Consider the following 12,149-nt stretch of genomic DNA (forward strand, 5'->3'; position numbering starts at 1 on the left):
CAGCAAATAAGCGTTGTTGAACAAACCTAAAGAACATTCTCTACTATACCAGGCAAAGAAGTTCAGTTAGTTGTTATAACGAGCAAGTATGATTCAAAGAACAAGACGTTAGAAAACAGCAACGGACATGTGGAAACATCAAGGGGTATCGTAGCTTCGGATGGAAAAGTCCATAGTAATTTTGGTATCCTTGACCCTAAAACCGGAAAAATTGAATCCGTTGATTCCAAAACAGGCAAGTCAGAAATCAAGCTAGCTGTCACTGACCCTAAGACAGGACATTTTCTTCTTTCATCCGGTGTTGTCGATCCGAAGACAGGAAAAACAGATTCATCTCTTGCTCAACAACTCAGCATTGTGGACAAAGATGTTAAGCCTCTAGAGAGAGAAATCCATTTAGTTATCATTACTACTAAATACGATCCAAAAACAAAGAAGATTGATCCGAGCCAAGGATATGTAGATACCGTCAGCGGAACTATAGGACCCGATGGTAAAATCAGAACTGCAATCGGCATCATCGATCCAACTTCCGGGGAAATAGTGGTGACGAACCCAACAACTGGCAAGCAGGAAGTTAAGAAAGCTCAGTTGGATCCTGCAACAGGCCATATGCTCGTCACGAGTCAGGTGTTTGATCCCAGAACAGGGAAAGTCGATCCTTCTCTTGCTCAACAGTACAGCATTGTCAACAAGGCAGTCACGCCACATACCAAGCCGGCATCGGTTGGTGAGATCCGTCTCGTGATCGTGACAAGCAAGTATGACCCGAGGACCAAGACAGTGGACGCTGGTGCTGGAACTATTGACGCCTCAAAGGGCTACGTCAGCGCCGAAGACGGCAAGATACACACAGATTTCGGCATTATCGACCCGAGATCCGGACAGATTCTCTATAGAGATCCATTGACCGGAAAACAGGAGCTAAAACAAGCGGACATTGATCCCAAGACTGGAAACTTTATTGTCACCACCGCAGTCGTAGACCCTAAGACAGGCAAAATAGATCCCTCATTCGCTCAACAGTTAACGATTGTTGATAAGCAGAATGTGTTAGCTAAGGCACCGCTATCTCAAAGACCAGTTTCCCCCGCGAGACAAACTCCATCGCCGGTCAAGACTCCTGCTTCAACACCAGTGCAAACGCCATTGCAATCACCGGTTGGTACATCCTCACCTATCGTTTCGAGCCAAACACAAAGAGCTGCTCCTATTGCAGCAGCTGTTCCTAAGACACCACCATCCAAACCGACCACTGCACCACCGGCCCCGCCTAGAAGGAAGATTGTTAAGATCATGGTAATCTTCACTCGTATCGACCCTAAAACCAAGAAACCAGACTTACATACGGCTGAAGTTGAACATCTTACGGGCATTTTGGACCCTAATGGTTTAGTTGAAACTAAATATGGCGTGATTGACACTAATAAAGGTAGTATCGTCGCCACGGACTCCGCTGGCCAGAAACTGACTAGAGAAGGGATTGTTCTACCTGAAACAGGTCAAATATTTATCAACTCTGGTGCGATTGATCCGAAAACTGGCAAAGTAGATCCTAGCCTAGGCATGATCTTGAGCGTAGCCAAACAAGACGACCCAGTCGTAGACATAACAACTATCATTGGCCCTATCGATCCAGCTACGGGAAAGGTAGTCATAGAAAATGGTACAGTGGAACTTACAAAAGGAAAGGTTGATGCTGAAACTGGACACATTTCACCAAAATATGGAGTCATTGACCCATCAAATGAGGTCATATTCGTAACTGATGCTAAAGGAGGACAAGACAAGAAATCCATCAGCATTGATGAAAATACCGGTCTCATTACTTTAACCGGCGCAGTTGACCCTAAAACAGGCAAAGTCGATCCCAAACTTGGACAAATCATTGTGGTCGGTACTCATATTGACCCAGTTGTAGAAGTTACGACATTTGTCGGTAAAGTCGACTCTAAGAAGGGTGTGATAGAACCCAAACACTCTGTCATTGAAAGCACTACTGGCCAGTTCAATCCAGACACAAACAAAATCGACACAAAGTATGGCCAGATCGATCTTGTTAAAGGCACTGTAACTTACAATGATCCTAAGACTGGCAAGTTGGAAAGCAAGGAAGTGAAAGTCGACCCTGTTACTGGTCAGCTATTATTACGCAGCGGTCAGGTGAACCCGAAATCAGGAAAACCCGATAAGGACGTCGGAAGACTTATCTGTCTAAGAATCATCCAGACTAAGGTCGATCCTGTGTCAGGTAAGCAAATTGTATCTAACGAACCGAAGAACGTTAAAGTTGATCCTAAAACCAACCAAATCTGGACCGCCGGACCTAAAGATCCGCAGACTGGTGAAGTTCTCTACACCGCTGGACAAATCGATCCCGTCACTGGTTACATCATCACTATATACGGCCGCCTCGACCCGAAAACTGGAACGATAGTCAGAGCAACAGATATTGACAGGTCGCTCATCAAGGTTGATCCGATTAGTGGACAAATCTATACAGCCACGGGACAAGTCGACGAAGATAACCAACCGCTATACTCTGCTTCCCAAGTCGATCCATCAACAGGGGAAATCTATACTAAAGTTGGCAAAATCGATGGCAGAACCGGCAGACTGATTATAGTAAAGATCTACGTCATCACGCAAAAGGACGAGAAGGGTCGCGTCAAGGAAGTCGATCCGAAAGAGTGCACGATAGACGAGACCACTGGCAGAATCATAACGACGAAGACCGTGTATTTATATCAAATCATTGATCCAATCACTGGCGAAACGATTGACGTAGACCCAGATGATCCTAGACTAAAGGGCGCTAGAACAACTGTCACTCAAACAATGACGTTGTCGGGCAAGATTGATCCAGTCACAGGCAGGATAAAGACAGAATACGGAGACATCGATCCGGACACAGGTGACATCGACCCTAGCACGGCCGTAAGAGACCCAGTCACGGGACAACTAATACTACACTACTCACAAATAGATCCCTCCCACTTCGAAGATAAGAGCGGCAATTACACTATAGAGAAAGAAACGCAAGACCTCCCAGCAAATATCGACATACAGAAAGTCAACACGCACAAGTTCTCCACGTTCGGCAAAGACGAGAGCCCCGTACGAGGCGACGAGCCGCGAACATTCACAGAGTTCACGACTAGCGAGCACATTAGGCACCAGGGCTATGTGTCGTCAAACACCCCCCTGTCCTCAAAGATCCCGGTTTCGCAGCGCGCTAAGAAGACGCCGACGCCGCCGGTCGTCGTCAAGACGACTACCAAACAACTCCTCACGAAAAACGACGAGGGCGTCACGCATAATGTCGAGCAGGAGGTCGAAAACCTCGGCACCGGCGAGGTTACCTTCTCCACGCACACCAACAAGGTTCGTCACATTTTGTTCATACCAACATTAAAAATAACAGGCCAGACGCCTTTCAAAATTAATCTCATCATTCCATTTACGTTGTATAGTGTGGCCTTTTGTTTAATTTCTTAATTTTATTCACCCCTTTTTTTTCGAGCTTCAAAAGCCTGTAGTAAGTGTTAAAGCTAGTTTCCGATGTGTTTATGTAAATAGTTTGAAGCATGCTAGTCTAACCCTTAACTTTAGGCGGAAAGCCTAGAGCCGATGGAGGGAGCGGGAGCTGGGAAGAGTCCGTACGTGACCGCGAGGGCCGTCACAACTCGCACGGCCACCACACACCACGACCTCGACACGAAAGCGAAGACCCAACAAATGGAGGAGAAAACCGTTGCGCACACACTGACGTCATCCGCCACTCGACAAGAGCAGCGTGTGTTGACGCAGGAGGTCAAAACAATGGTCACCACCGGCGACAAGGTAATTGAATGCCCTAATTAAAGACAGCCGATCATCAGGTTCCATTTCATTGCCATTGGATGGCCCTTGCATGAGTTTTTCTCGTTGTTAAGATAATTGATTCTGTTTTGTTTTCATTTCATTTCTACCGTTCAGTTGTTTTTATTAACAAGGAAACAGCTATCATTATTTAATTTTGCATGTTAAGTTTATGTTGTTCTAATTTTCATTTTTTTATTTTTTTTCCATCTCGTTTCGACTCCGAACGGAATTGACGCACGCAAAACCGGAATGAAAACTGGCCTTGAATCGTTTGCAAATGAATCCTAACACCATGACCATGTACTCCTTATTCATACGTGTCGTAACTATCCATTCCATTCGCCGTAACGGCTCTGCACTCCATTCATTCCATCACACTCTTGAACAATCTGGAATGTTCTCGAATTTCCATTACCTTAACATTACCGAATCTGTTCCCTGATCCTTGCCGAATGTTGCCCATGTTTTCCTGAACGTTCCCGATCCATGCCGAATGTTTCCGATCCTTCTGGAATGTTCCGGAATGTGTCCTAACAACCGCGTGGCTTGCATACATCAGCAGTTAACCCGACGCGGCTCCGAGAGTTCCTTATCGAGTGGCGATTCTGGTACACCCATCGACTTTGAGGAAGGCGCGGGCGAAGGACACTATTACACCACCGTGAGTATATTTAGGAATAAATATTGGACACCAATAGTTTTAGATCAGCACAGAAAATAGAACACATGAAATAGTAAGGTAAAGTTGGCTTTTTGACAATCCGTAGACAAACAGAGCATGTTTTGATTTTGGAGTGTTTGCATGGATTTTTCTATCATTTTTGCGGGTAATTAGAAAAATGATTTTGATTTTCTTTATTGTTTGATGTAGATTTTTAACGAGTTTTAGATAGCCCTAGTTGCATGTACGGCTTTTGTTTTAGTTAGGAATATCAAATAAATGCAAGTAAGTCAGCTGGTAATAAAATTTAATTTGAAATTAAAAATAATATAAATTTATTCATTTAGGAATTAATCCCATTATTACATTTAATTATTGCACTAGCTTCTGCCCGCGACGCGGTCTGCGAAAAATGTCTCCTTCCGGGGTCACAAACTATATTCATGCCAAATTTCATTTAAATCGGGTCAGCAATTGAAGTGCGGACAGGTAACGGATAGATAGGCAGACAAACTTTCGAATTTATAATATTAAAAAGAAATATACGAGCACTTTTTGCAAATACTCTGGCCATGATTATTACAACAACAGGAAGGGCCAGTCGCAACAACTTTGGCCAAAGTAGGTTCAGTATCGGTACTGTATTTCGTTATTATAAAAATTTAACTCCGAGCGTAATTTTTTCAATGATATTTTCTGAGATTGAAATGACGATAAAACCGGCCGTAAAACGCTCAATGAGTCAATAGACTTAGGGCCTACGCTAACTCGCCCGGGTGCACGGTTTAGCGCGGGCGCGGCGTGCTTGTTTCGTGTCATTTAATAGAGCAGCGCTGCATGAGGCGGGTCTCTGAAACCTATTGATACAGCACGCCACGCGGGCGCCAAACCGTGCACCAGTGCAAGTTAGCGGAGGTCCTTAGGAAATGATGGAGCAGTTTTAACTTTCTGACATAACCGCGAATTAGGTACCTAAACATATCATAAATCACAATCGAACAAAGGACAAACGTTGAGTTATTAATTATGTGTTTTAGGAGCCGGGTTCTTATAGAACAACGACGACGACCAGCGTCATGGGCAACGCTCCTTTCGGCAGCATGGTGCATGGAGCCACCACGAGGGTGAGTAGTATCACTGCTAAAGTAAAATAAAATAGTGTAGGCTTTTTCGGTGACTGTATAGTTACCAGCATCAGTATCTGACACTACAAAGCGTACATATATATCTGATACGACTCTATTTCTTGGGCCGGTAGAAACATGTAAAATGGCTGGACGAATTTGGTATGTAGATAGCTGAACAATAAGGGGTTTCGTTTTTTGTCTCACTAGATGGCGCACTGTTGCGTGAGGTTTTTAAGTATGGCTTTCAAAGTCTGTTATTACGGGCGTGAAAACAAAGTTTAGATTAAAATCATATTTAATACACCTTAAAACTAAAACCGTACCATAAAAATATCGAGCATGCCACAGTGTTCCATAGTCCCCGTTGTGTTCGGAAAAAAGGGAGACAAAGGTTTCCGAAAGACAAAACTGTCTCAAAACACAGACATTCCCCGGAACGCATATTTGCCATAATTAATTTCAGATATTGCAAAAAATTCACAAAAATATTCTAATTATAAATAAACCCTCGTAGCTCACCAAAACTACGAGATTTGACATTTCGGAGACCTCACGCTACACTAGCGCCTCTAGTGGCGAATTCATACGCGATAGCCCTCATTGAACATCTGGAATAACACAGAGGCTTCTTTTTATCTCGATCTTACGGAAGTAGCGGTCTAAATCACAATATCTCATCCGTTGTGAATAGAGTCATGAAACTTGGCATTGTTGCTTGGTCATGCAACGTCAATAAAGACCACATGTCGGGATTTATCTCAGGGCATTTAACACATGAATTCAATATATTCCAGTCCCGGAATTTGTGTTCAACTGCTGTGTCTAATGATTTACACGTGTGAAGCCGAAGGTAAACTCTAGTGTTTAATAAATGCTTTTGAACATGTTCTTTTGTAGACGTCGACCGGCGTGCCGGAGACGGAGGAGACCACCATCAACGAGGAGGGGGAGGTCGTGTCCTCGCAAACCATCAGCTCTAAGACGCGCACCGTCGAAACTATCACCGTGAGTTCAACTTGGAAATGATGATGATTTGCAGGTGGTAGGACCTTGTGCAAGGTCCGCCCGGATTGCTACCACCATCTTGCTCGTTAATCCTGCCGTGAAGCAGCAGTGCTTGCACTGTTGTGTTTCGGCGTGGAGAGTAAGATAGCCGGTGAAATTACTGGCACTTGAGGTATCCCATCTTAGGCCTCTAGGTTGGCAACGCATCTGCATTACCCCTGGTGTTGTAGATGTTTATGGGCGGTGGTGATCTCTTACCATCAGGAGACCCACATGTTCGTTTGCCATCCAGTCTAATAAAAAAAAATAATGATAAAATCGTGTTCAAAATTTGCCGATTTAGTTCTACTATATTTCAATTTTAAACATTAAACACATCGCAACACTCATATAATGTAAATGTGCACGATGCATTGAAATTAGTAAATGAAACAAGTAAAAAGACTGGTAGCCGTGGTGGCCTAGTGGTTTGACCTATGGCCTCTCAAGCAGAGGATCGTGGGTTCAAACCCCCGGCCCGCACCTCTGAGTTTTTCCAAATTCATGTGCGAAATTACATTTGAAATTTACCACGAGCTTTACGGTAAAAGAAACATCGCGAGGAAACCCGCATAAACATGCGAAGCAACTCTATGGTGTGTCTGAAGTTCCCAATCCCCACTGGGCCTCGTGAGAACTATACGGCTCAAACCCTCCCATTCTGTGAGGACGCCTGCGCCCCGCAGCCTGTCACTTGCAGTGGGACGTATATAGGTTGGGATGTTGATAATGAATCACTGGTATCCAGAATTTATTTTATACAATATTGATAAGCACAGCACTGATTGAACTGTCGCAACATTTACGTTCGTCGGTTTGTCAAACCAGTTCCGTTCAAGTCAAGAGCCACCTAGGCAGTAGCAGTGTCATCTGCCATTTGGTCGGCGTATAAGTCATCGCTTAAAATCATGGGAGTACTACTGTCTTCTATTATTTGAGCGAGATTAGCAAGTTTTTCTCTGGTCCTCCAGTACAAGACGGAGCGTAACGGCGTGGTGGAAACACGCGTTGAACAGAAGATCACCATCCAATCGGACGGCGACCCCATCGATCACGATCGCGCGCTCGCCGAGGCCATACAGGTGAGTTCTTACCCTAAGCACTTACTTATTGTTAGTTGATTAGTTAATCGTTGTTACCCAGGCTACTTCCCCCCACCCCTTATGAGAGGGGGAACCTTCATTCTCGAAGTTATCCGACTCGGTACCTTTAACATTAGTTCGTCTTTATCAATAATGTTACATTTGCCTTTGCCAAACAGAAACGAAACATTATTTTTCACTTCTCATGCTCGTGCAGTTCGTGTTTATGCTGGATCTAGGCGACATAAAATGCTCTAGTGTATAAAGTAAAATCTCCGTCTAAGACCAGGTGTCAACAAAACAAAATAAAGTTTCTTCGTATTTTTTTAAATAATTTTTAATTGATATAAAACTAAAAATCAATAAAACTAAAAAATATATATTATATAATAATGCATGAAAAATAAAAGTTACATAGAAAGACAGTGGACTGTCTCTATTTCATTTCTTCGCAATCTCCGCAAACAAAAGCAGTGTAAAACTCGAGCATTAAACCATTTTTCCCGCGACGTGTATCCATACGACATATGAACGTCTTAGATGGCTCGTTTTATCTCTTATTGACAATCTACTATTGCCTTTAACTTTTCCGTATGTTTTATAAATATTAAGATTCCTTAGTCTTATTTTGTTGTCAGTTGGTCAACCAATCGCTTTTAAATTCAAAGTCCCGAGATCCCACAATAATACGAGTAACTCGGTAAGTCGATGATTCTCGCATAACATAAAGCCTCAAGCATTATGCATTTCACCTGTCAAAGCGAGACGTAAATCCGGCTTGCAGTTTCTTAGAAACTGGTACACTACAAATTCGAAAACGAAATTCCGAAAGTGGGAATCACGAACTTCAAAATACCGATTTTTATAATTCCGAATGTTTTAAAACTCCTAATATGGCTATTCCGACTTTTTCATAAATCCGATTTTTATAAATCCGAAAATAAAAATATTTAAGGTTTAAAATTACGATTTTCAAAATTCCGAATTTTAATACACCGAACAATAAGAAGTCTGACTCAATAATAATCCGAAATGTCAAAAATGCGAATTCCGATTAGTAAAATACCGATTCTCAAAATTCCGAATATGACTACACCGATCAGTAATAAATCCCGACTTCTAAACGTAAGCTATGTAGGTTAGATTGGTCTAAAAAAGTAGTAACTGTTATTCATTTTCAGCAATGTGACACAATGTCGACGGGAGCTCCTATTCCGCGCAGTTAAGGCGCGCGAGCCTTGACGCAATTCTAACCTAACCTAACCTATGCAGATCAATTTACCTAAATCATATTAAATCGAGACTCGAAATTCAAGATTCTGATTATTAATCACGAAATTTATTTTGCCGAATGTCACATTTCCGAATTAGCGATGTCATTTCGGAAATTTGATAATCGGAATACTGTTACTCGGGCCAATAAAATTTCGTGTTATTCATACTTCGGAGTTTTAAAAATCGGATATTAAAATATCGATATTTTGAAATTCGGAAAAATAAATTTCGTGTTTTTAAGTAATCGGAATTATATTTCTTAGGAATTGTGAAAATCGGGGTTTTGAAAATCGGAATTAGCAAATTCAGGATTAAATATTTCTGAGTATTTGGGTGATCCCCCTAGAGACTAGACTATAGATAGATATAAGATAATCTTTATTTTTCCCATGCAGGAGGCCACAGCAATGAACCCTGACATGACAGTCGAGAAGATAGAAATACAACAGCAGAGTACGCAGCCGTAACCCGGCTGCGAGTTGCCGCTCCGCGAACGTGCGGACGCCTTGTCTACAGACTGCCTTACTAGCCGACCCCTGCCCATAAACCAAGGAAACCTTAACATTTCCTAGTTAACGTTCTGCAGACTATACTTTTCAGGGTAACAAAATTATGTTGACATTGAAGATAAGCACGATCTGAAATTTCTCATAGTGCAAGTTTAGTGGACGCGCGGTCGGCTAGAGCGTGGCAATCAAAATGGCGGACGACAACAAAATGGCCGCCGCACTGTTTTATAAACTTGTATGTATATCGAGTTACATACGGTAGTTGTAAGCGACATCACTGCGAATATTAATGAGTAAGTTACGCTAAACTATTATTAATTAATTATGAACGTTAATTAATCTTTTATTGGATGTTGTGACGTCGAAACGCACCTTTACGATTATTATTTTTATTGTGCAAATTTTTTATTTGTAAAAATAAAGTAAGTTCGGCAATGATATTCAAAGTGCATTTTTTGTAAGCCTAGGCTAGGAACAACGCATTCATACAAACAGATATATCGGGCTTTGTAGAAAAATAAATGTTGCCATAGTAAAAAAAGTGTTCGTGTATTAAAAGTATAATAACGTTTCATATTAATAATGTTTTCAATATGGAATAGCTTTAAAACAATGTCACACGAGTTAAACCACCGTTTTTAGATTATAAAAAAAAAGATTCTCTCTCCATCTATTTAGTATTTGAAAACTTAAAGTTAAAACACTACAATGTAAAGCGGGACTAAATTGTTTATGGCTCGACTTTAGTTTCATTCAAACGATTAATAGTTTACTTCTCTAAAACTACCGTTTTAGGAATTCAAGACGTTAATGAACGTAAAGTCGAGTGCTGCAAAAGGTATATGTTCAATTAAATATTATGATATAATATATGACGTGTTGCTACAACTTCTAATATATTTCACTATTTAGGTGCTACTACTTAGTATTTAGGGCTCCGAGGTCGAACACGTTTAGTCGAAACGAGTGCATGCAATTACGGACTATAGTGCCTTGACGAAAAAAACATTTTCGCATTTATCTTTAAAATTATAACGTACAGGTTGGGCATGATTCCAATAAATAGTGTAAGGGAGTGCGGCCAATGAGAAAGTGGGAATTTAGGCCAATCAGGAACAAAGAATGCGTTCACAGCGATTGCTTAAATTTACACGCCCAGAAATTGTTACAAACGTGTGCAATCAACTAACGTTTTAACTCAACGTCTTCGACTGACTGTAAAATTGTGTTTGCGTCTTGTTTAGAAAATAAACCGATCATTAAAAATAGTTGGTCAATGTTTAGGATTAATTAAGGCCAGTTGAGCATTTCTTTTTTTATACATGCACAATATGGCAACCGTTAATCATTTTAAAAGAACGGCGGTGAAGCGCAGGCGTCATGTTTAGACATTAGTATTACTGGGTGCCTATCTGCTATTTGATTGGCCCTTGGTCATCATTACAATAATAAGTAATATAAACGATCCAAACGGCTGGCTTATCACAAAGAGTTTAGTCTCTATGCTAGTTGGAAGGAGATAACACGAAAACTTAGACTAGTTCACATTACAAGTGTCTATGCGAAATTATTGTTTATTATTGTAATGATCGCATTTAGCTTGAAAAGCTCATCGGTGTTGTACATTCATCGCTCCATTGTATAAATATAGACGTTTTTGTAACCCCGGACATTCCAATATACCTGAATAAATCACAAATTTGTATAGATTACGCTTAAACGCTAGCGCATGGCAGTTTTGTATTCTGATTAAATATTTATTTCACACAAATTCTGCGGGTGCAAGCATTTTATTGAGTACCTATAAGAAACTGAATTGCCACGAGTAACAGTAACTTATTTTGACCATAATATCGAAGGACGAATTTTTGACGTACTCTTTTATTGTTGTGATTTTTTTATATATGCTTGACTGTTTATTTCTTATAATGAGCAAAAAACCCGCAGATCGTCAGGTAAGTCAGCATAAATGATACTGATATTGTACAATTATTATTAATATATTTCTTACACGCTAGATGTAATGTTTTGTATTAGAATAAGTTTATATTATTATGAAGTTATTGACACTGATTTAAAATCAGATTTAAGTGTAATATTTTTCTGTATTTTTTACTTTTTTTATTGGACAGTCTTCTTGAATAAATCACAATAAGTCGACTGAAATTTCGTAAAAAAAATATGAAAAAAGTTTTACCATTTTCTTTCTTGATCAAAAACGACTTTCATATTGTTGTTATTTAAATAATATTTGAATATCGTTTTTGGTAGGTAGGTCTAAAACTTATTGTGGCATATTCAAGATTACAGACTTAAAATCGTACGTTTGGGGAAAAATCATTTACACACAAGACTTATTTAAAAAGAGTATTTCTTTTGTTTTTTTTCCCAAAATGTACGCATCTCACTTGTGTTGTCGTATATTTATTGAAGATGTTTATTTTTCTAAGAGTCCCAGCTCCGTATTATTTTGTATTTAACGAGAAGTTACGGAATAAATTACAATAAAGATGCTTTGTTTTAAAACGTGTTGTTTATATTTTATTCTACCTAGTAAATTTTGCAGATTAGAAATTTAAATTATAAT

At 40.4% G+C, this 12,149-nt stretch overlaps 1 protein-coding gene across 1 annotated transcript in view; it reads left to right on the forward strand.

The window, feature by feature from the left end:
* The window catches only part of LOC141441973 (protein 4.1 homolog), a 12,217-nt gene extending 129 nt beyond the window's left edge, over positions 1-12,088 (forward strand). The window contains exons 2-8 of the mRNA XM_074106859.1: positions 33-3,384; positions 3,613-3,843; positions 4,424-4,525; positions 5,563-5,649; positions 6,550-6,657; positions 7,668-7,778; positions 9,449-12,088. Of these exons, the coding sequence (XP_073962960.1) occupies positions 33-3,384; positions 3,613-3,843; positions 4,424-4,525; positions 5,563-5,649; positions 6,550-6,657; positions 7,668-7,778; positions 9,449-9,520 (4,063 nt within the window). The 3' untranslated portion in view covers positions 9,521-12,088. The remainder of the gene's footprint in view (positions 1-32; positions 3,385-3,612; positions 3,844-4,423; positions 4,526-5,562; positions 5,650-6,549; positions 6,658-7,667; positions 7,779-9,448) is intronic.
* The last annotated feature ends 61 nt before the right edge of the window (positions 12,089-12,149 follow it).

Source organism: Choristoneura fumiferana, chromosome 24 (genome assembly GCF_025370935.1).
Source record: "Choristoneura fumiferana chromosome 24, NRCan_CFum_1, whole genome shotgun sequence".
Lineage (NCBI taxonomy): Eukaryota > Metazoa > Arthropoda > Insecta > Lepidoptera > Tortricidae > Choristoneura > Choristoneura fumiferana.